We start from the raw sequence: 24,371 nt of genomic DNA, 5'->3' as shown, positions 1-24,371 counted from the left end.
TATAGATTATTGACCACTTACAGACTAATGTATTGAAAATCCCCATATATCCTCGTTTTTCTTTTTGTACCTGATTTTCTTGACTTTTAGGTGACCCATTGGCACAGGCTCATCATGAGGTCTTGGTCTTTTGGTCCAAAGGGAAGGGCCATCAGTGATGCTCTTTTACTCAAAAGCTTCAATATCAAAAAGTGTTGCTGCTATATGTCTCCAGCCTCCATCAGAACTGAAATATGTGAAAAGAATATTCATAAAGGGTTTTTTTCAGGATAAGGGTTACTTCATATGTGTAATCTTCATGAAAAATATCAATAACTACTTTCACAGTATTCTGACTACGTATACAGAAATATTAGGAACTTACAAATATTGGCTATGATCCACTGAAACAAGGATATAAATGCACATTGTTTCCAAGAGTTTGGGACTGGTTGTTTCTTTGCAAACTGAAGACAGTTGGGAAATTTGGCTTTAATGGTATTTAAGCTTGTTTAAGTTTTATGCTATGTAGTCAAAAACAGGCAATCCATTTAATTTTACGGATCATTATGAGATTTAGACCTTCCCAGTGTTAGATCACTTACCCTCCTGGGCACTGACAGTAAGCGGTCTTAATGTCAACATTCATTTTGTCCACAGCAATCCATAGGTTGTAGAACTCGGACTTTAAGTAGGTCTTGTCCCGTTGTGTTGGCTTCACAAATGCTTTAAAAATTCCGACGGTGTCGGTAGCATCAACATACTCTACACTGTTGACATGCCCATCAGCATACAAGCGATAGTCTTGAAAAGATTTGTAAGCACGGAGCTTCCTTCTGTCGTAATCGGGCCTGAACGACACCAAGTAATTAAATACGTCATATATTCCAATTTCCGGGGATTGTGACAAATTGTTAGAGTAGCCGGGTATAAGGAAGGGATCAGAATTAATGTTCAGGTGTGATAGTGTTTGGGATGTGCAGTTTACATCGGAAACATCATGCAAGATGGGCAAATTCAAGTTGGCAACACACTCGCACAATGTGATCAATTCGCGACGAATGTAGCCTGTAAATGTCACACCACGATCTTTCAAATACATTTTCAACTGTGGTACAGTCTTTGACGAGAACATACTTGATATTTTCTTCAAATAATGATAGCAGGCCAAAGGTAAACAATATCATCTGTCGACAAAACAAACGGAACGTCAACCTGACAGCTGTTGTTTACGTGTCGTCATGCCCGCGGTCACGTGTCACAGAGGGCAGATAACTCTAAACGGCAAAACTGGAAAATGGCTCATTGCAGGAGACTGCATTACAGTCAGAATGCCATGCAGCATGGACTCGCTGAAGCACTACGTCAGGAGAGAGACACAGAGAGAGAGAGAGAGGAAGAGAGAGAGAGGAAGAGAGAGAGAGAGAGAGTCATTGTGGGAAATCGAACACGTGTCTTCTGCATGACAAGCGTTCGTTTCAACCATTAAGCTAACGCACGATCCCAAGGGAGACGTCTACCGCACACATTCTGCGGGCGGTTTAAGTCGGTCTTTTGACAAATCCTACATGCAAGAGAACAGTAATCAATCAATCACGGTTAATCCTTTGAGGTCTCTTTTCACCTTAGAAGAAGCCGGGTGTCTGAAGTGCTGCATTTCCCTCACATAGAGTTGCGTCCCCTGGTAGTAATACCCACCATTCGTTTATTTGTTACCTTATGCAACCGACCTTAATATGAACGCACCCCTGAAGCTATAGCGCACGTGTATATATGAAGAAATTCAAGTTTCTACCTAGTGACAAGGGTAATAACAACTGATGACATATTTAGCCTTGGCCTTCTCAGTTAAAACACGTATAGTGAGCGAGTTAGATTTCACACTTCTCTTTGCTGTATTCCAGCAATTCGCGACGGGGAACATCATAAATGGGCTTTACCTGCTGTACCCACGTGGAGAATCAAACCCGGTCCCTCGGTGTGACTATCGAACGCTTTAACCGCTGGGCTATCCCCCTGCCCGAAACACGTTATGTATAAATTATACTAAGTACCTTCCTTGAAGAGGTAAGCGTTTCTTCCCAGCACTGCACATTACAAACCGACCTTGTCATAGTGTCCTCCCCAACATTTAGCGGTAATGGATTTCTCAAAATATATCCTTTACACTCATTTCACATTAACAAAACGCGACACTCATTTTCCACCTGGTTTGATTGTTTTTTTTCCAAAGTTTACATAAGTGTTCTTCATACGCTTTTTTATTTTCAGCGTTGCCCTTTTCAGTTTCTCGAGGCAACACGCCACATCGAAATTATGTGACAATATATTGGTGTTACATCAACGACAGTTGTAACGAACTCTAATGTAGTTCGTTATAAGCGCACTTCGTTATAGGTATTTCGACTTCTATGGAGTGAGAGTGGGTTTTAAAACAAGTTAGCTGCATGCGTTGATTTGTTTCAAGTATGTTCGTTATAAGCGTAGAAATATTGCACATTCGACTTCAAAATGTTGGTAAGGTAAGTTTGATGCTTACATGAAAAGTGAGTGAGTGAGTTAGTTTTAGCTTTCAGCAACATTCCAGCAACATCAGGGCAGGGGACACAAGAAGTTGGTTTCACATATTGTACCCATTTGGGAAATCGAACCTGGGTCTTCTACGTCACGATTGAACGCTTTAACCATTAGGCTAAACCACCGCCCCTACAGGCAAAGGAAACACACTATACATTTTGTATATTTCATGTTAAATTTAAACGCTCTTAAAACAAGTTTGATGACATCAACATGTTTATCAAATTATATTTACGATCACGTCAAATGTCAAAGGGACTTTATTGTGCGTTTGGCCTGAGGTCTATATACAATGGTAAAGGTCACTTAAAATCTAATGGCTACCAGACGTTTTAAATTTCCCGATTTCTGAACGATTTGTTAACCCCCGGACAAAAGAGGCAACAAACGTGAAGACTGGATTTTACCACTATCGTAATAATAAACATAATGAAAGTATTACTACTAACTGAAAAAGGTCGCCCGATGTAAGGTCCACAACACATCATGAAATATCGAATAACTATTTCATGTGTGTTTCATTTGAGACAATATGAAATTATAGGGCATATCCTATTTGCTCGAAAGATTATATAGAGGACATGCATGGCTATGCTGAAGTATTTGTTTGTTTGTTGATTCACGCCGCATTCAAGAGCAGTTATATGGCCTTAGTCTGTATTTATTCGAGTTTCGGCCTGACAATCCAGTGATCAACAGCATGGGAATTAACGTAACACTGATTGTTCGTCATCGTTGCCTTGATTGTGCGTCATTGTTGTTTTGATTGTGTGTCATCGTAGCCATGATAGCGTGTCATCGTGGCCATGATTGTGTGTCATCGTGGCCATGATTTTGTCTCATTGTGGCCCTGATTGTGTGTCATGGTGGCCCTGATTGTGTGTCATCGTGACCCTGATTGTGTGTCATCGTGACCCTGATTGTGTGTCATCGTAGCCGTGATAGTGCATCATCGTCGCCATGGTTGTGTCTCAACTTATCAAGCAATAAATGTGTTTGCGACCTGTACCGTGAATTATGATAACACTTTTCCACCTACTGACCCTTGGAAACCGTGAAAATTTGTCGTCAGCCATGTTAGTGACAAGAGACGGCTGAGGGGCTCGCCGATTTTACGATTTTTGCTTTTAATTGGATATTAATACCTTCACGCTTAAAATACATGAAATCGCCAGCTATCTATCAAAAGGGAATGTGAAATACCTAAAGTTCATTTATAGGGTATTATTTCATGATCACATTGATGTATTTCATTTCCGCCATGATGTTACTGGAATATTGCTAAAAGCGGCGCTAAACTATCCTCGCTCCAGAGTCCATTATTGCAAAGCTTTTAAAAACAATCGACTCGGTGGTGTTACAATCCTTACAACGTCACGTGGACGGTCGTATACGGGATATTGTTTCCATGTTAAAAATATGTATAATAATTGTCTTTATTAACTTATATTAAGTGTAGTTGTTAGATTGGATGCAGGTGGTGGTTTGATATACTTCTGTAAATGTATTCAAATGACAGTAATTGCTATTGCCTCACTCTGCATATCATATTTTTGGGGTCACTAATAAGGATGCGTCACTAATAAGGAGTGAGCTACCGCATTGTAAATGGTGTCCTAAAACCCATTACTGAGAAACTAGTGTAAAACAGTTACTAAACCAAAAACAGTTGAATCTGCATTGATGATAAATTAATGGGAAGAAGAATCGTCTAAGTAAGCATGCATGCATGTCCTTTGAAATGGAAAATGCTTTGTGATTTTATGTACGCTTCGAACACTGTGAAGACACCTGTTTACATTTTCTATCTCTATTTTGAAAATAATCGATTGGGAAACATATGTAAATAATGTTTCCTCTGAGGTTTGAATGCTTAACATTCTAACGAACACTGTGTAGTTCCGTGTGGAATTACCTTGAATGCAAACAGGCAAACATACTTATTGGAGAAAGTAGAGTAAAATCATCGCGCACTAACAAAGTCGCGCGAATCCACACGTGGTGACCCGAGATTCAAAAGGGTTGACGTAAGATTCAGCCAATCACATTTCTGTATCCTCTGCGTCTCCCAGCATAGGTCACAACCTCTGACCTTTATTCCTGTCTGCCCGGACGTAGAAGGATTTCTTGGGATTTAGCAACTTAACCAGTGGGTTTGAAGACAACAGCAATCTGTAAGGTATCTAACATTCAAATGCTTTAATTTAGTCCAGTGTGTGTACCACCATTTTGTCGCTGTGAGGCGTTTACCATGACCGACTGTCGGGATTGAAAATATGTGCGTCGCCGCCATTCCTTGTCGGGTTTTTCTTTACGATTATGATTCTCACAGTATCAACGCAATTTTCAGGCTACGTGGTTTAGCGTGGGCTGTATCCCACGTTTGTTCCAACTCTCGGGGACTATACAGAACGATGTAGATGGTCCCAGCGGTATGCGTTGCATGTTGTAAACATAACCCTGTGGCTAGTCACCCACATGGGTTGAGTGCATGACCTTTGGGTGTTTGTATATCATTGACACGGTCAACTTGCTCAAACCCGTCTTTAGCTAGCTTCTGACATTTGTCAACACAAACAACATGCTGTATTTATACCTATGTTTTTTGTTTTGCTGATCTAAGTCAACGGGCGTATCGCCCCTGGACTGTTTTCCCGCAATTTGTCGAAGAGACGTATCGATTTTTGCGACCTTTGTCCTTTAGCATATGGTCTCACGAGAAGTAGGTTATGTGCATATTTTATGCAAATGAACGGTCAAAGGATGCGGTACTTCCTTGTTGAACTGAAAGGTCATTGAAACGAAAGACTTCTCCAGTTCTTGCATTTGAGCACTAATCGTCATGTTCACCCTATGAATTACGTACTGGGAAATAACAGGCTGTTTGCAAATATGGAGTCTGCAACAGGATAATTTTAGAAGTCTAGATTTGCCTGCAGAAATAGGTCATGCTGTCTGCACGAGGCTGCTGCAATGCATTTGTATGCACCACCCAACTGCAGCGTTGCTCCATTTATTGCAGTTTACTTAGACTTTTGCAAAATTATACCTTGAAGTAGAATATTCATCCTATCCTTTGAAATGGCTCTGGAAAAATGAAAGGTAACTGGAGAATGGACTTTCATATGAACATAATATGAAAATAGATGTTGAGCCAGCAATAAATTTGGAAGTATATAAACACAAACATATGTGTTGACAGTTACCAAATTTCTTTAAGTAGAATTATCCAGGAGATGTAGATCAACCAAAGATTCAGCGGTCAAATGATGAATGTTGTTAAAATAACATGACTGTTGTTGATTTGACAAGAATTACTACCTCACAAAAATGCAATATTGTAATAGTTGCTTTCAAGGTCATAGATGTTTAAGTGACTGAAAATAGTTCATGCATATTGATTGACAGTATTAGAAAGTTTCTCAATGCACTGTTCAGTAACATGAGACTTAAGCATTAAACTCACAGTTCCATCTGTTAATAAACACCAAAGATTTAGATGAGAGATTTATATAGAACATAAAGATATGACCTTCCTAGGACTAAGAGTCTCAAACATGTCCCCAGACTTATTCAGATCATGGTTAATATCCCAGTTTGAGTGTAAAGTTTGCGCAAAAAGTCTTATGTCACTGTCAGCAGGCCATTTATGTGTGGCCTACTCATTTCGTCTTTCATGCTTCGTGGAAGATGGCAACCATCAAACTTATTGTCTATGATGAGTTGTTAATGTAGATTTTTTATGTAATATTTCTTGAGTGGTTTTGGACAGTTTGATAGCCAAGTGGCAAATCCATTTTCTCATTTTGTGCAAGGTCCGGGTTCAATTCCCCATATGGGCACAATGTGTAAAGGTCATTTCTGGTTTCTCTAGCATTGATATTGCAGGATTATTTGCTACAAATAGCAGTTAACATGAATCACTTGTTCAAGGTTTCAGATTTACAATATTGTGTACAGTTTTATGTACAAAATTTATTTTAAACCTTGTGTCTTGAGAAATTTTCATAATAGATTAATTCATGAAGGACACACCCACGTTCATATGCACACTTTGCATTCATGTAAAAGTGCGCTAAAAGTCATTGTTATGCAATATGTTGTTAGGATAATTACACATGTGATGTTTTAATATTCCATTAGTGTACAGCTACCAAAAGTAATTACCCAATACATTCTCTCAGTATATGCCACAAATAATTTAAGCTGTTTGTCTGAACAGAAACTTTCCATCAAATTTAGTGGTATAATATGGACTGTATAGTTAAGGCTTACTCGACTTGACAATTTTACAAGACTCTGGATTTGAACAAGTTGTTATAGTCGCAGCTGGTATTTTCAGTTTGAATGCTTGAATTTCTTTCTGGATTTTTATTATGAGCAGGTATCATACATACAAGAGCACTGGACCCGTGAAGGTCCCGGGGTAGAATAGGCCTTCAGCAACCCATGCTTGCCATAAAAGGTGACTATGCTTGTCGTAAGAGGCGACTAACGGGATCGGGTGGTCAGACTAGCTGACTTGGTTGACACATGTCATCGGTTCCCAATTGTGCAGATCGATGCTCATGTTGTTGATCACTGGATTGTCTGGTCCAGACTCGATTATTTACAGACCGTCGCCATATAGCTGGAATATTGCTAAGTGCGACGTAAAACTAAACTCACTCACTCACTCACAAGAGCACTGCTGCTGTGTATAGATAATAGATTAAAATGTTGCAAGGTCTGTTTGGAGTTTATGCAACATGTTACACTCTCAGGTCATCTCACAAACTGATGCAAATTTTGTCACACAGGTTTTGGTAAGTAGGACAAATTGGTAGTTGATACAAAATTATCAATCCAAATTTCAAAATTTGAAACGGCTGAGATCCATTTATCAAAAATTGTGATTAATATTGCAGCCCATGGGATGTTAAATATTGCAATGACCAAATATAGTGTTTTCAGTGTACCCTATCAGCATGACTAAAATTGTAAAAATAATGCATGCTATGAATAGTTTATATGAATGTGTGTTATATTTGACCAGCTGAAACAATCCTAAACCCATTTTGGCATCTTATCAAGCTGTTTATTAGCAAAACTATGCTTGAAGTCATCATTGTGTTCAGATGCTACAGCTCTCAAATTTGCATGTGTACAAAATTAGTAAACAATGAAACAAAACATCATAACTGTTATGATATTTAGTTTTTACTTGGAACTCTGTGGTAGAGGTATCCTGGGTAATGCTTCTTGCATGGAATTCTGGGTAAGAGAAAGTTGAAAACCATGGAACAGTCTGGAGTAGCCTATCAACAGAAAGTTATAATGTAATCCTGAAAAAGGTTTTTTAATATTTTTTAATGCATTCCTTCTGCAATGAAAAATTTCTAACATTTATTTAGTGAAATTGCAAGGTTGATCTGGTTTTAAGTCTTTCCATCTGTATATTATACATGGTTGAAAATTATGTATTGTGTATATATATAGGAGTGTTGTATTACATATTAAAAATTGACGCAAGATTTGCAGTCTGTATTTTGGAATTTCCAGTTTCAAATGTATAGTTTTTTTTACTTTTTATTTTATAATATTAATTAAAGTAATGCTTTTATATTAATGGAAACACAAAATGTTGTTTTTGAGAAAATTGGACAGTTTGTTATTTCTGGTCAGAGAATAACAGGAAACTACAGTTCATAATATCATATTTTACATTTAGAGTTAACAGTGTGAAATAATTGTTTGATTGTGTCTAAAAATGTTTCAGGTATTCGTAATAAGGTCACATCATTTTTTGCATTTGGGGTTGGCAGTTTTAGATAATTATTTTTTTTGTCTGAAAATGTTTTTCACGGTTGTTCCATCCGTGCTGGTGCATTGAAAATAATGTAAAAAAACTACAGCGTCGTATTGACTGATATTTATAAAATATGAAGATCGGAACACATTTTAATTTCATAAACACACAATTCGCACAATATGACTGTCAGATTTGAATTTTTCATAAATGTCTCTGACCATAAACATGTTAAATAACGTGACCTCAAACAGAAGCGCACATTTATCGGCAATCATTTTGCAGACTATTGGAAATGCCTACTGTTGTGGCAGTTCTTCATGATCTTTACAACAATTAATGTGTGAGATTATTGTGAACTTCAGTCTAATATGTAAGTATTTTTAGATGGCGAGTTTCTCAGTACAGTGTTGCAGTCACCACGGTAACATAGTGTGTCTGACAGTTTTCCCAAGTTCTGCTTGGAATGTCAAACAGAAATACATGTAGACACTTCACTTGGACTTGTATTTTGAAACTATATATGATTCCTGGTAGCCAGTCTTCAAACTCAGTGTGGTCCTTTCTCATCATGACGTTTTTGCTTAGCCTAAAATATTAATTAATTTGATGATTCACAAATTTCCTATTGATGGTTTTGTATTGAAATGAATGTAATCATTTTATTATCTGGTAATAAATTCTACAACTGTCTGTTCCAAGACGGTAATATCTATACTAAACAGTAAAAGAGGCATAATTTTAAAACAACTAAAATCTCGTAAGAGTAAGCCTTCGTGTTAGATCTTCTGCATAAAAACTTGACTACAAGCCAGAGTTCCGTTTCTTTTGCTGTTTGGTATACTAGCTTGGCGCTTTGTGCATCATTTTGGTACATGTTATGGATGTTGAGATAATGATTGGATAAGCTTTACACTGGAGACAGACTTGTAAATTATATTTGTTTGTTTGTTGTTTAATGCTACTAAATGCCGCACTCAGCAATTTCCCAGCAATATGACGCTGATCTGTGTGTATAATCAAGTCTGGACCAGGCAGTCCAGTGATTGATGTCAAGAGCATGGATCACTGCTGATCAAAAGTTTATTTTCATGCCGCTCACAGCAGTATTATAGCTAAATGGAGGTCTGTGAATAATCAGTCTGGACCAAGCATGCCAGTGATCAACAGCATGAGCATCAATCTATGCAGGCGGAATATGATGACCTGTGACAACGGAGTCACAGAGCCTGACCACCCAATCCTGTTACTTGCTCTTATGGCAAGCATGGGTTACTGAAGATCCATTCTAACCCCTTAACTTCACAGATTGTTTGATAAGACTTGTTTGTGTAAGGAGATTGCATTGTTATTGTTGACACATGTGCAGAAACTGGTGACAGTTTGGTCAGTAGTGTCTTTGATTTTATGTCAAGATAATGAGGTATTTGGGTTCTACACCACTTTCTGCAATATTTCCTGCAATATCACAACAGAAGTTGCCCAAACTGGTATTTACACATACGTATGTTGGGAATCAAACCCAGGTCCTTAGCGTCTTGAGCAAATGCTTGAACCACTAGGCTACCCTTGTTGAGAAAACCCCCATAGGCAAGTGAAAAGAGTCTGCCCAAAAAGCTAAAGGTCTGTGTTTTTTATCCTGTTCTACAAAACTAAACTGGACATTATTGTTGTTTACCAGCCAACACTGTATTAAAGATACCCCATCCCAACATCCGAGATGAATGAATTTTGTGGAGGATGGGTTATAAAATCCTAGTCCGTCCTCACATACAGTAATTTTTCAGATCTTGATGGAGATTTTGATGACTTGTCTTAAGACTAGTTCTGTACTGTTTTAAAACCAGATGATTCTCGTAGGAGAGATTTAACGGCCCAAGCTCTGTGTGTGCATATTAAATGATAGCTTAAAATAAAACAAATCAGTTTTAGGTCTTGAGATGATGTTGTATTTATATTTGGAGAACATGCTAGATTTTGGCAGGACTGATAAAATATTTGACCAGCCAGTCCTGTGGACAGACAAGAATTTCAACATCTTTCCTACACTGCTTGTAGCCATCCAATTTTTTCTTATATTTACAGTTAATCTTTTATGACCAGTTTGCAGCCCCATCCTAAAATCCTAGTAAGTTCAACAATATTAAATTTTGCCTTTTCCTGAAAGAAACTAAAGATCATCTGACATCCTTAACTTGTTTTGAGTAGTGTTAAAGCACTGGTAAATGCAAACAGAATTATGCTGAGGGCCAAATGCAGGCTAGCGGCCTCAGAGATTTTTGGCACAGATTAAACTTTTTTCTTAAATTTCACTACAGATGAATAAACACATTTTCTGTCAGATTATAAATTATGTACAAAATACCATGTTTGTGTGAAAGATAAAACACCAATACAATTTGTGCCCTATTTTTGAATGGGTTCAAATTAGTAAGCACATGTTTAATGATTTTATGCCTAACTCTACCATTCGAGAATCAGTTCTGCAGCATTCATGATTAATAACATCTTGCCCAGATAATTTGTTTCCATTTTGTTGAAAAACTGTCTGATCCAAGTGTTAGTGATTATTGAAACACAGGAAGTGTGAAAATTGAAACTGAGCGTTGATACGATTCTAAATTCTAACGCTAACAGTAACAGGACAGGAAAATAGCATGATCTTTAAGCACGGAACCTTGAGATAATGATGTGTCTTTGAATAACGTTAAGATGAACACATTCTTTAATTGAAAGTTGAGAGCCATGGCGCTTGGTTTAACGGTCTTACTTAAAGTGATTTCCAGCTTTCTTCAAGATTATTGAATTTAATTCTTTCTGTCATGACTTTGATAAGAAATCTAAACCTCCCAATCTAATGTTTCAATTTAGCATATTAATTTTTACAAACCATCGTTGATTAATCAAGAAGGGGTGTCTCTGAACCACATTTTATTTTTTGTTCCACTGAGCGCTTCCTCCACTGCAAAATCCCTAAATGAAGCAAATGTAGATTTTCCTAGAGTTCTGACTCTCCTGTCTGAATAGGTCTCCTTTTAAATGGAGTTGGTTTGTTTTTTGCATTACCCAACTCTGCATTTTAGGAGAAAATAGCCACTTTAATCATGTCCACTCCCCCAAAATTTGTAATATTTTTTAACCCTCCCTTAGCAGGATCAGGTATTGAGAAGTACCTCAGAAGTGAAATTTGAGCTTCAGTGCCACAACATATCAGAAAGAAATAAACATATTTCACATCATTAAAACTGCATCCTGAACATAATTTACACACAGCCCATGGACAGAGTCATAGCATTGTGCAAAGTCTCAGAAAACAACATTTTATGTTTGGTGTTATTGATAATACACTTTTCGCATCAATAATCATTATTGATTTTTTCCATTGTCATTTCTGGTTATCAGTCTTGTCTGTTAGCCATCCACCTGTTTTTTGAAAGTTACCCACCCCAGGACATGTTAATCAAACAAAATAAACAGTCAGAAATGTTACGCATTTCAATTAAAATGTTTGAGAGTGGGAACCAGGCGGATTGTCCAAATTGTGCAGTAGGACAAAAGCCATATTCTTGATTTAATCCTGATAATTGTGGAAAACAGCTCTTATTTACCAAAATATTGAATCAGCATGTAGATGTGTTGACGTGGCATATTGTAGGAGCATGATATGATGAATAGCCCCATCATCAATTCATTGTGCAGATTTGCACGCAGTGGGTGTGCCATTGACCTGTGATTGTGTGTTTGAATCCCTATATGCCTTTGTATGTTTCCAGGATTGGCAGTAAATGAGTAAATAGTAAATGAGTGAGTGTGTTTGGCTTTATGTCACTTTGACCAACATTCCACCAATATCAGAGCAGAGGGCACCAGAAAGTGAGCTTCATACTACATACCCATGTACTGAGTTAGGGAATCAAACCAGGATCTTTGACATGTCAAGCAAGCGCTTTAGCCTCTACCCCACCACCCATGTAAAATGTTTGTGATCTGTATCACTGTCCTCCTCCCCAATATATGACATGCTTGGACATGGAAACTGTGCAAAGCAGAGTTAACCTGATATATGCTCTGTTCCTAATGTTTAAGGAGACAGAGTTTTAAATTGTTACATGAAGCTGACTTTGACAAATTGGTAACTTTTCCTTGTTGCGATGTAAACTAAAACACTTTGACTCTGTAATTAAATTTAGTCTTGGCAATGCAAGTATCTTTGCTCAAAATGATCTGCAGTGGAAAACTGACAGCTGATACAGATTCTGAAGTGATGATGTAATGTGCACCCCTATCCTTGTTAGTTTTAGTTTTCATTATCGTAACAAAACATTATTTCAAGCCATGGTTTCTCATCTACCAAAATCAGCATAGAAATGCCCAGCTTCAAAACCAGCTTTTAATGTGGAAAATATATTTGATGATTACTGTAATTATTTCATTATCAGAAGACTGCTTCATATCAGAAGATGACCTTAATTATCAGCTTATCAGAGATTATACAGTTTCTTTAAACTTGTGTTCAAGGCATGTTAACAGGAACACTATTAAGGCCAGACCAATTATATTTTTACCAGTCTTACAGAATATGAAAATTACCCAAAAGTTAATTTTCCCTTGCTCAAAAAATAAAATTGTGATGTTTTATAGGCCTAAAATGTAAACATACAAGAACATTTTTTATATAGTCATACTTTTAGCATTTTACTATGACCACTAAATTTATTTATATTTTTTTCCCCTCCTGCATTTAGATTTTTCCGAGGATAAAAGTCTGTAAAACAATGAATAAAATTGGTCTGGCCTGATGGTTTATTGGAAAGTTGTCTCTCTGAGTCTGACATACACTAGAGTATGTATTTTAGTAAATAATTGTATCCATTACATCATTGAATCTCATCCTTCTTGTTGTCATTGGGACCCGTGACGATCTGGGTTTCAGTTGATCTTTAGCAACCCATACTTCTCTTATGAAGCAATTATGAGGATCGTGTGGTCATCCTCGCTGACTTGGCTGACATTGTATCACAATAGTGAAGGTTGATGCTCATGCTGTTGGTCACTGGAATGTCTGGTCCAGTATCGATTATTTACAAACTGTCGCCATATATTTAGAATATTGCTAAGTGTGGCATAAAACTAAACTCAATCACTCACACTCACTCACCTAACCATTTCAACAAGATTTATGATCTAACATTTATTGTCATCCTCTTCATGATACAGCAAGTCCGATAAAGACAGACTATTATCGACATGATAAGTGGCCTCCATAAGTGTAATTATTTTCACCACAATCTTCTTGTTTGCAGAAATAACCATATAGCACATCAACCAGTGTATACTGAATTGCAAAAATTATTTCTCTCTTTGCACCTGATGTGATACCACCAATTCACAATATTCACATCAATCATGAACAGTTAGCTGTTATTGATGGCTTGAAATGAACCTTAACTTTAAGAAAATAAAAAGCAAGGATTGACTGTAGCTGTGCTTCATGATCACACACTACTCTCTGAGACCATTACCCAGGGATATTAATCGAGAAACAAACCATTTCAGCCCTGTTCTAGTTTCCTATTAATAAACTTAGTATTCTCATGCTGTATAAAATTACTAATCATCACTTTTCTGAGTGTAATTTATAAATGAAAAGACAAATTAAAAAAAATCTTGCGACTGTGTAAAAAACTGAGTTCGCTTCAGACACGTATGTTTCTCACAAGTTAGTGTATCATTTTCACAGTTTGAACATGTTAAAAGGGGATTGTCTGAAATATGTATTTTTGATGTCGCGATTTTAACACCCCAAACCAACACAGCTAAACCAAGCGTTTGGTGAAAATTTTATGAATCATCTAAGGTCATGTTCCTTTCATTCCCTCACCTGCTGAACTGGTATATTCTATTATAAAATTAAAAAGGTCTTGTCAAATTTGGAAAGAGTCTTTTTGAAAGTCAAGTTTACTGATGTTTATACTTACAGGTGTTCTGGAATATGAACCTCTCTTACATTCTGCCTGATGTGAGGCATATATATTATATGTATATAAATATTTTTGTTACACAACTGGGAGTTATTTTTCAGAATCATGTCTTGCGCATAAATATGTTTTATGGTAGTTTCAGGATATACATGAAGGGCAAGCCTTGATTTGTCAGGTAACAGAGGTCAAACGGAATATTCCATTTGTGTTTGTGACTGTACTAACTGTGACACCCCGGTCATCAAAAAGAACTGTAGGATTCAGGTTGTTTTTCTGTCCCTGATCCGAAACTTTTTGTTTCATTTTTTCTTCCGTGCAGATAAATTAGTCAATCTTATTTGTAAGTTTTCACCATTTGCTAACTGATATCTGCATATTGTTTTTAAAGAAGGCAACGAGTTTTTAGGAATCAAATTATCTGCTTTGACTTTGGATGGGTAGACATGGGAAACATGTCTTTAACCATCATGATCAAGGGTTGTCAAAAATTATTTGCTGCAGATGCAAGATGGTAATGCAGGCTCTGAGTCAGTGTTGCTGTGTTTTACGAATCACTATAAAACACTGTCCATGTTGTACTTGTATACGACACATCACTGTACATGTTGTATCGTGATCAGATCAATGTGCAGCTATTTCAAGTGTTATGAAGTTCAAATGTTGAAAGGTCAAACACAGGTCAAAGGATATGACCTTTGTCCTTGCTGACATCCAAATGTCTAAATCAATATTGCTATAATTGTTACACCAGTGATGCCATGTTTCAATAGATATAGATTATTTATATTGGTTGGTGACATATATTTATAACACTATTCATAAATAGGAGGAGGTTTCTGTAGACATTGTCCATTACACCTTGAAGATTCTGTACAGTTACCATGTTTTATTTCTGATGATCCCTTTAATAGATATTTTGTTGAGCATTTTTGATTTAAATCTTAAATGTAATATATTTTTGGTATGATTTTGTAATGGAGAGTTCTACCTCATGGTTGTGCCAGGATCTGCCTCTCATATATTTGAACAATGTGTCACATATGATGAAATTTAACTCACTCACTCACACACTTTGATTCATTTTGATTCATTCTGTCTCACTCTTACAACATGTACAAGTTTCATTCGACCTTTGAAGATCTGGGTTAGAGATAGAATTGGTCTTCATACTTGTCTATAGAGAAAAATATGGAATCAGGTTATCATGGCTTGAATTGTGCAGAGTGTGGTATAAAACAACAACATTTCATTCGACCTTTGAAGATCTGGGTTAGAGATAGAATTGGTCTTCATACTTGTCTATAGAGAAAAATATGGAATCAGGTTATCATGGCTTGAATTGTGCAGAGTGTGGTATAAAACAACAACATTTCATTCGACCTTTGAAGATCTGGGTTAGAGATAGAATTGGTCTTCATACTTGTCTATAGAGAAAAATATGGAATCAGGTTATCATGGCTTGAATTGTGCAGAGTGTGGTATAAAACAACAACATTTCATTCGACCTTTGAAGATCTGGGTTAGAGATAGAATTGGTCTTCATACTTGTCTATAGAGAAAAATATGGAATTGGGTTATCATGGCTTGAATTGTGCAGAGTGTGGTATAAAACAACAACATTTCATTCGACCTTTGAAGATCTGGGTTAGAGATAGAATTGGTCTTCATACTTGTCTATAGAGAAAAATATGGAATTGGGTTATCATGGCTTGAATTGTGCAGAGTGTGGTATAAAACAACAACATTTCATTCGACCTTTGAAGATCTGGGTTAGAGATAGAATTGGTCTTCATACTTGTCTATAGAGAAAAATATGGAATCAGGTTATCATGGCTTGAATTGTGCAGAGTGTGGTATAAAACAACAACATTTCATTCGACCTTTGAAGATCTGGGTTAGAGATAGAATTGGTCTTCATACTTGTCTATAGAGAAAAATATGGAATTGGGTTATCATGGCTTGAATTGTGCAGAGTGTGGTATAAAACAACAACATTTCATTCGACCTTTGAAGATCTGGGTTAGAGATAGAATTGGTCTTCATACTTGTCTATAGAGAAAAATATGGAATTGGGTTATCATGGCTTGAATTGTGCAGAGTGTGGTATAAAACAACAACATTTCATTCGACCTTTGAAGATCTGGGTTAGAGATAGAATTGGTCTTCATACTTGTCTATAGAGAAAAATATGGAATTGGGTTATCATGGCTTGAATTGTGCAGAGTGTGGTATAAAACAACAACATTTCATTCGACCTTTGAAGATCTGGGTTAGAGATAGAATTGGTCTTCATACTTGTCTATAGAGAAAAATATGGAATTGGGTTATCATGGCTTGAATTGTGCAGAGTGTGGTATAAAACAACAACATTTCATTCGACCTTTGAAGATCTGGGTTAGAGATAGAATTGGTCTTCATACTTGTCTATAGAGAAAAATATGGAATCAGGTTATCATGGCTTGAATTGTGCAGAGTGTGGTATAAAACAACAACATTTCATTCGACCTTTGAAGATCTGGGTTAGAGATAGAATTGGTCTTCATACTTGTCTATAGAGAAAAATATGGAATTGGGTTATCATGGCTTGAATTGTGCAGAGTGTGGTATAAAACAACAACATTTCATTCGACCTTTGAAGATCTGGGTTAGAGATAGAATTGGTCTTCATACTTGTCTATAGAGAAAAATATGGAATTGGGTTATCATGGCTTGAATTGTGCAGAGTGTGGTATAAAACAACAACATTTCATTCGACCTTTGAAGATCTGGGTTAGAGATAGAATTGGTCTTCATACTTGTCTATAGAGAAAAATATGGCAATCAGGTTATCATGGCTTGAATTGTGCAGAGTGTGGTATAAAACAACAACATTTCATTCGACCTTTGAAGATCTGGGTTAGAGATAGAATTGGTCTTCATACTTGTCTATAGAGAAAAATATGGAATTGGGTTATCATGGCTTGAATTGTGCAGAGTGTGGTATAAAACAACAACATTTCATTCGACCTTTGAAGATCTGGGTTAGAGATAGAATTGGTCTTCATACTTGTCTATAGAGAAAAATATGGAATCAGGTTATCATGGCTTGAATTGTGCAGAGTGTGGTATAAAACAACAACATTTCATTCGACCTTTGAAGATCTGGGTTAGAGATAGAATTGGTCTTCATACTTGTCTATAGAGAAAAATATGGGATTGGGTTATCATGGCTTGAATTGTGCAGAGTGTGGTATAAAACAACAACAAATTTCTCCCACTGCATATTGTCTGCATCCATTGTTCAGTTCAGTATACAAACGCCATGCAGTGTTTTGTGGCCAGTGAAATACTGGTTGACATTCATTCACAACCTCCATTTCTTTATTATTAATATTAAACACAGGTAAACCATTAATCATGAATGTAGTGTCACAATCTTTTTTATAAATAATAAATCTAGGCAACCCTTAGTTTCTGACAAGAAATAAGTAAACTGTGATTATAAAAATTCATTTACTGACACTGTCAGTATGAATAATATATTTAAGACACTTTAATTATAATCCATTGGAACTATTAAAAAGATGAATTATGAGATTTCATATTACTGTTGGGTTTCTTTTGTAGTCATTTAGGTTCTTTGGAATTAAGAAAATTACGTACTGTAACCTGGATTCGTGGAAAGCCTTGATTTGTTGATCTCTGTGATATTATGCTATTTTGTAAATTAAGTCTTGTATGACGTCATAAAGCGGTACTTTTGATGTAGACCTCAAAACCACTAAAACCAAATTTTTTTCACAAAATGTCAAGTAAAAAAGATACCATTAGCAACATTACATCTTGTCACCTGCTTTGCTAGTGTCTACACTTACTGCACTTACTGTCGTACCTAGTGACATTGTCACAGACTATGTAATCTACAAAACAAACTGATGTCACATTTTCTGTGCACCTGAATGGGTGATGATTGCTAATGACTTCAGTAAACAAGAGTTTCGTCTATGTCTGGAGTGGTATTTTCAGTTTGCTGAATCAGGGATTAAAATAATCAGTGGGTATACAAAATGAAAAAGCGCATTTAAAATATTATTTTCGCCACACTTCCCTTATATTCACGAATCAAGATTCTGCGCGTGTGTGTCGTCTTTTTGGAATTTCACACCGAGAGAGGACGGAGAAGGAAGGACACATACACAATATATACAATTGTTTTGAGGCTTCATTGAAATTTGTGATATAGGTGCATTGATAATGTGAGTATCTGTGTTTGACACTGAGAACAACAGCAAGAGAAAATATTAAATGCTGGAAAATATTAAAAGTTTGATATTTTGTCCTTCGTGTAAGATCCATATGGCTTTCATAATCATTAATTGTACTGATTGTCAGTGAAGACAATCATCTCGTTGATTTGTGTTGATGCTGATAGAAAAGTGTAAAGGCACACTGAGTCTGGTTTCATTGTGGAATGGCCTTCAGACGAGGCTGAGGCTGGCCTCCTGGAAGTCGGGTTGTGTAATTATCAGTTCTGTTTGTAACGTGAGTTCACTGGCTTTGCAGAAATTGAAACCCTTGAAATGGAAGAATAATGGCATCTTATGTTATTAATCCTGTTGTTATTTCTGATGGATAGTAGAGTTTAAAAACTACATGTCATTATGTCTAGTGCTCATATCTCACCTGAAAATAACATCAATTTTGTGCAATTAGATTAAGGGAGGTAACTTAACAAGGTATTCAGATATCCAGAAAACTCATTCATATGAAAACTATTTGAGGAAATGCATGTGTCCTTATTAGTGTAGTGAAAGTTGACTGTATGCAGAAATGTGTGGAGAAGATAAAGTTACAATTGGTCTCAAGCAACTCATGTTTATCATAAGAGGTGGTCAGTGGAATTGGGCATTGTTGCCTGGACATGGCATAGACCAATGATGTTTTGCCAGTATTTGATAATCTGGTCCTGATTTGATTGTTCCTTGTCCACCTTGATATAGCTGAAATATTGTTCACTGTGTCGATTAAACGACAAACAAAAGTGCTGTAAATAGTGTTTACTTTGCCCTCGGTCAAAAAATACTTTGTTTGAATCTGGCATAACCAGGCATTGACATTTTTGACCAAATGTAAAGTTTATTAATATGGTTGGAGTGCAACCATCAGAAGTAAACTTGTTGCACCAAATTAAAACAGGTTGCACCTGCTGCTCAGCATATCATTGAATATAATGTTTGTATGTTGGTGCTGTTGATTTAGGACATCGTAATAACAAATATATTCTTGGTCTAAAAACTTTTACGACGAGGGCAGTAGCCATGAATACTGTCATTCAGTCACTGTGTCATCATCAGTCATTGGCCTACACCAGTTCCTCACCATTCTGTTTTCCAACTGAAATCTGTTCTTTGAAAAGGGAAATATTGACTTGCACTGGGTAGAGCTGGTATGCTGATAAGACTGCATTTTTCACTTTCAGGTTGCACCAGTGCAAGCTCTAAATGCTTAAATTGATCCCTGATAAATGTTTAATATCATTTGTAAGTTGTATGCCCTTCACTCAGATTGTGTTTTCTTTCCACAGTGTCCATAGGTGATCTGGGCCATGGCTTCCCTAGAGGAAGTTCACAGGACCAGCTCTGCTTCAGAAAATGCAGCTGAAGCTGCCCTCATCGCGATGGAAAGTGGCACTGAGAATGTCATCCACATCGTCAACTCTGCTGCTTCATCCTCCACAGCCATGACACTCCCCACCATTGCCCTGGCCTCTGGCAACCTCACGATTCCAGTTACCCTTGGACCTCCGGTGAGTTGCTGACCGCATGTGGTGAAAACTGCTGGATTGAGCATGGTTTGCACCAAAGTCCCTGAGATGCAATATCTTGTATGTGTGTATATGTCTGTTCTAAGCATCAAGCTATTGCTTCAGCCTTCAGCATCAGTACCAAAGGTCATACATGTCCAGGGGTTTATCTGATTTTTATTTTAAGTGACCTTAGCAATCAAATTAGATGGTGGCTGGGTGGGGGTCGGATGTGGGTAGGGGGTGGAATGATCAGGTAGCCTTGATGGTGCTGATTGTTGGTCACACTATCAGTCACTAGGTCATCGTGACCAAGTTTGATTATTTACAGGCCCACATTTTCTATTTCTGAGAATGGCACATTTTATTTAGCCCACTCACACAATCTTAATCTCAGTTTCATTCACTCTTTCATTCAACCTGTGAAGATCCAGGTTAGAAACGGTCTCCAGGAACCCGTTCTTGTCAATAACATTGCAATATGTATCATTTGAAACACATATTGCATAATACCATGCAGTCCTGACCTGTGAAGGTCTAGGGTAGAATAGGCCTTTAGAATAGGGTGGAAAAGTCGACTGTGCTTGCCATAATAGGTGACTAACACTAATCATTTGTAATGCTTCCTTACTTGGTTGACACATGTCATCGGTTGCGAATTGTGCTGATCAATGCTGAATATTGCTGGAATATTGCTGAGTGTGGTGCAAAATTAAACCTCACTCACTCACTCACTCACTCACTCACTCACTCACATGCAGTCCTATTAAAGACCTCTTTTGTAGTAAGAACACGTGTTTATCAACATTGACAGCTTGAAAACATAACAATATTTAGTACAATGTCCCAAATCTGCATTACGTGTTAGAGGATTTACAAACACAAATAAATATTTTTCGAATTCTTGTAATTAAAATCATTAAATTTGTAAGCGTGTAAGAGCTGTTTTTCACAGACTACACAATTAGTTGACCGGTAAAGGGAAATATGAGCTAGTGGCATCCTTGAATGAAGACAAAATAACTATACCTTAAATTTAAGGACAGAGGACTGACAAAGAAATTCCACTTTGAGGCAAAATAATGTCGTTACTAATTTGTCTTGCTACTCCTGGTTATTTTCAAATGCATGACAGTAGCTATGCTACCAACTGTCAAGGCAAGTTCTATTTATTTCCCCTGACTCTTTGACTCAACCTTGACAACGTGAAGTAATTGCCAATTAAGGAAAACTCATAAACTATGCGAGGCATTAAGGAGTTTTGTCCCTTTGGAATGATGGCATCTGTTCTTGTTTGTAGTGTTTCGGAGATAATTGCAGAAAAAAAATGTGTAAGTCACTAATTAACATAACCGTTTTTTTCTGTTTCCTCTTCCTCTGAGAACCAATACTGAGACAAAGGGTCGTACTGAGGATGAACTACGCTCAGACTTCACAGACTATCAGACTTTAGACCTTAGTGATAATTCCTGAGCATCCCTTCAATATTTCTGCATGGCACTTTGAAAACATTAACTGAAAATGCATTCAGACTTTTTAATATTGGCAGAATGGCAAGATTGGTTGGTTAATTGTGTAATTCCACACTCAGCAATATTCCAGCTATATTGCGACAGTCAGTCAATAATCAAGTCAGGACCAGACAATCCACTGATCAACAGCATGTACAGTATGGTTCAAAATTATTGAGAATAGCTAAAGCATTTCATATTTGTAAACGAGAACAAATCAGATAAAATTGAATGTATTGTGAAAGTGAACTGACCTTTTCATGTTGTGTAGGTAACAATTTAATATTTTATCAAGTCTCCTTGCGCTTCACGGCACAGTCTAAGACGGGTAGGCATACTTCCTATCAGAGAGGTTAGTGTCTCGTGAGTTATGCTGTCCCAGTATCGGACCACTTCTCTCTTCATGTCTTCAATTTTTGTCAACTCCTTTTGATTCACACATTCCTTCATCATCCCCCAAATGTTCTCAATGGGATTTAAGTCAGGACTATATGCAGGAAATGGTAATGCAGTCACATTTTTCTCCTGAAACCACTGCTTGGCATGTTTTGCGGTGTGTTTAGGATCATTATCATGCTGCAAAATCCAGTCATTTCCATAAAACACATGTGCACTTGGAAGGAGAAAATTATCTTATATGTTAGTGTAGCGTTGACTTGTCAGATTTCCCTCAAACACACACAGCGGGGTCGTTCCTAATAAGGATATCCCTCCCCATACATGAAACTTTGGGCTGTATTTAGGTCGTCGATACAACGGTGCTGACGCAGACTTTGTCCATATTTTCACATTATTGGGATATACCCATATTGAGCTTTCACCAGTAAAAATCACATTTTCCCAGTCAAAGTTTTCATGTGCCAAACACCACTCAACACGCCTGTCTTTATGTTCTTGTTTCATGAGAGGAGAAGGAATTCCAGTCTTTTTCTCCCATCCAAGATCAATCAAATTTCTTCTAACTGTAGATTTTGATACAACTGTTGATCCCCTTTCTATCATTTCATACCTGATGTTGGAGATGCTTGCCCTTTGCTTTTTAGACGCTAAAATTCCCAGGCGGACGCGATCTGAGAAGTCCAGTTTTCTGGGTCTCCCTGCTCCTTTCTGGTGCCCAAAATCCTTTCCCTCTTTAAAATTCTTCCTAATCCTATACACAGTAGAAAGAGGAGTTCCTGTTCTCTCTGCCAATGTATTTACATCATCAATTCCTTGATTACACATCTCAAAAATCAACCTTCTTTTATCTTCAGCAGACATTGTTGACAGTGCTGAGGAAAATGACGTCTGCTACAAATTCAGGGGAGGTAACTCTAATTGTACTATACTCAGTAGGCCAAGATGAGTTACCTCCCTTATACCATTACTTAGTTTTAAGTATCAGTGAATCAGTTGAGGTGTTAGGATAGCTCAAAGTAAGAAGAAAAATTCTCAATAATTATGAACCAGACTATACATCAGTCTAGGCAATTGGGATATGATGACATCTGTCAACCAGGTCAGTGAGCATAGGTTTCTGAAGATCAATTCTAACCCTGATCTTCATGTGTCCTCAATGGCAAGAATAGTATTTGGGCATGAGATAACCATACACACCAAAGCAGATTGGTTGGTTTGTTGTTAAACGCCATGCTCAGCAAAATTCCAGCTACATGACAGCATTTTGTAAATAATCAAGTCAGGACCTGACCATTCAGTGATCAACAGCATGAGCATGGGTTCAAATTAGGAGATAAACATCATGTGTTGGCCAATTTCCGGGTGTTATTGAGTATTTGAAGCACGGGAATGCATTTGGAACATTCCCATGCTTCAAATACTCAATAACACCCGGAAATTGGCCAACACATGATGTTTATCTCCATTGTAAACACAAAAGTAAACCAAAGGGTTTTACTGTCTGCACTCGTTTACATCGAATACAGATACAGCAGTGAAGTGTCATCAGCTGGCCGTTTCAGCTGGTTCCCATGGTAGCATCTGGAGTTGCTCATTTGTGACGTCATTCTAACTTTACGTCACAAGATGATTTGAATGACGTCACCACTGTTGATGACACAACAAAACAATTGTTTACGTGTCAATACGCGGTGAATAGTCTTTCAGTTTCCGGGAATCTAATACCATTTAATCATGTTTTTCAACCAATCAGATTACAGAACACAGTAACTTTTGGTTTACAATCTCTTTTGACATATGAGTCATGTGTGGATGCACATAAACATTTAGAAACATTTAACTTTATATCTGAGCTAAAGTTGTTGATGGGTTTTCAATGCATTTCATTATTTCAGAGTAGTGTGAATTATTTAAAAATTGTTTGACGTTTTGACAGTGGAAAAGCTTTTATACAATATATTTGGTGAAAAAGTGTTTTTGGGTGTATGTGCTGTTAAATGCTGGGCCAAATTGGAGGGAAATAAATAGTTGAAGTGTTTTCAGTGTGTGTGAGTGAATTGGATGTAACATTGCCTTGAAAGGTAATTCAATTTCATCATGCGACCTCTTAATGAGGAAGGAAAGTTTGAAGAAGTACCATTTCCTGACATTTACCACTTTTACCAAATCCATAAACACAAGTCCGGTGACAAGTTTCCGAGAAACATTATGAAGCTGGACAGAGATTCAAACAGATAATCCTAGAATTTGGCAATCCTATGTCTCACCAGTCCATATCACTTTAAGTCCTGTGAAGATCAGGGGTTAGAATTGGTTCTCAGCAACCCATGCTTGTCAAGTAATAGGATCAGGTG

General features: G+C 37.1%; 1 protein-coding gene across 5 annotated transcripts in view; it reads left to right on the top strand.

Annotated features, from left to right (window-relative positions):
• The first annotated feature begins 4,660 nt into the window (after positions 1 to 4,660).
• LOC137296949 (orphan steroid hormone receptor 2-like) overlaps positions 4,661 to 24,371 on the top strand; it is a 49,545-nt gene continuing 29,834 nt past the window's right edge. For all 5 annotated transcript variants that reach the window (XM_067828871.1, XM_067828870.1, XM_067828869.1 and 2 more), the window contains exons 1-2: positions 4,661 to 4,735; positions 19,889 to 20,110. In XM_067828871.1, coding sequence (XP_067684972.1) covers positions 19,910 to 20,110 — 201 coding nt within the window. In that variant the 5' untranslated portion in view covers positions 4,661 to 4,735; positions 19,889 to 19,909. The remainder of the gene's footprint in view (positions 4,736 to 19,888; positions 20,111 to 24,371) is intronic.

This window comes from Haliotis asinina, chromosome 9 (assembly GCF_037392515.1).
Source record: "Haliotis asinina isolate JCU_RB_2024 chromosome 9, JCU_Hal_asi_v2, whole genome shotgun sequence".
In the NCBI taxonomy this organism is placed as follows: domain Eukaryota; kingdom Metazoa; phylum Mollusca; class Gastropoda; order Lepetellida; family Haliotidae; genus Haliotis; species Haliotis asinina.
The sequence above is the reverse complement of the archived record's forward strand: the minus strand, read 5'-3'. Positions and strand labels throughout refer to the sequence as shown.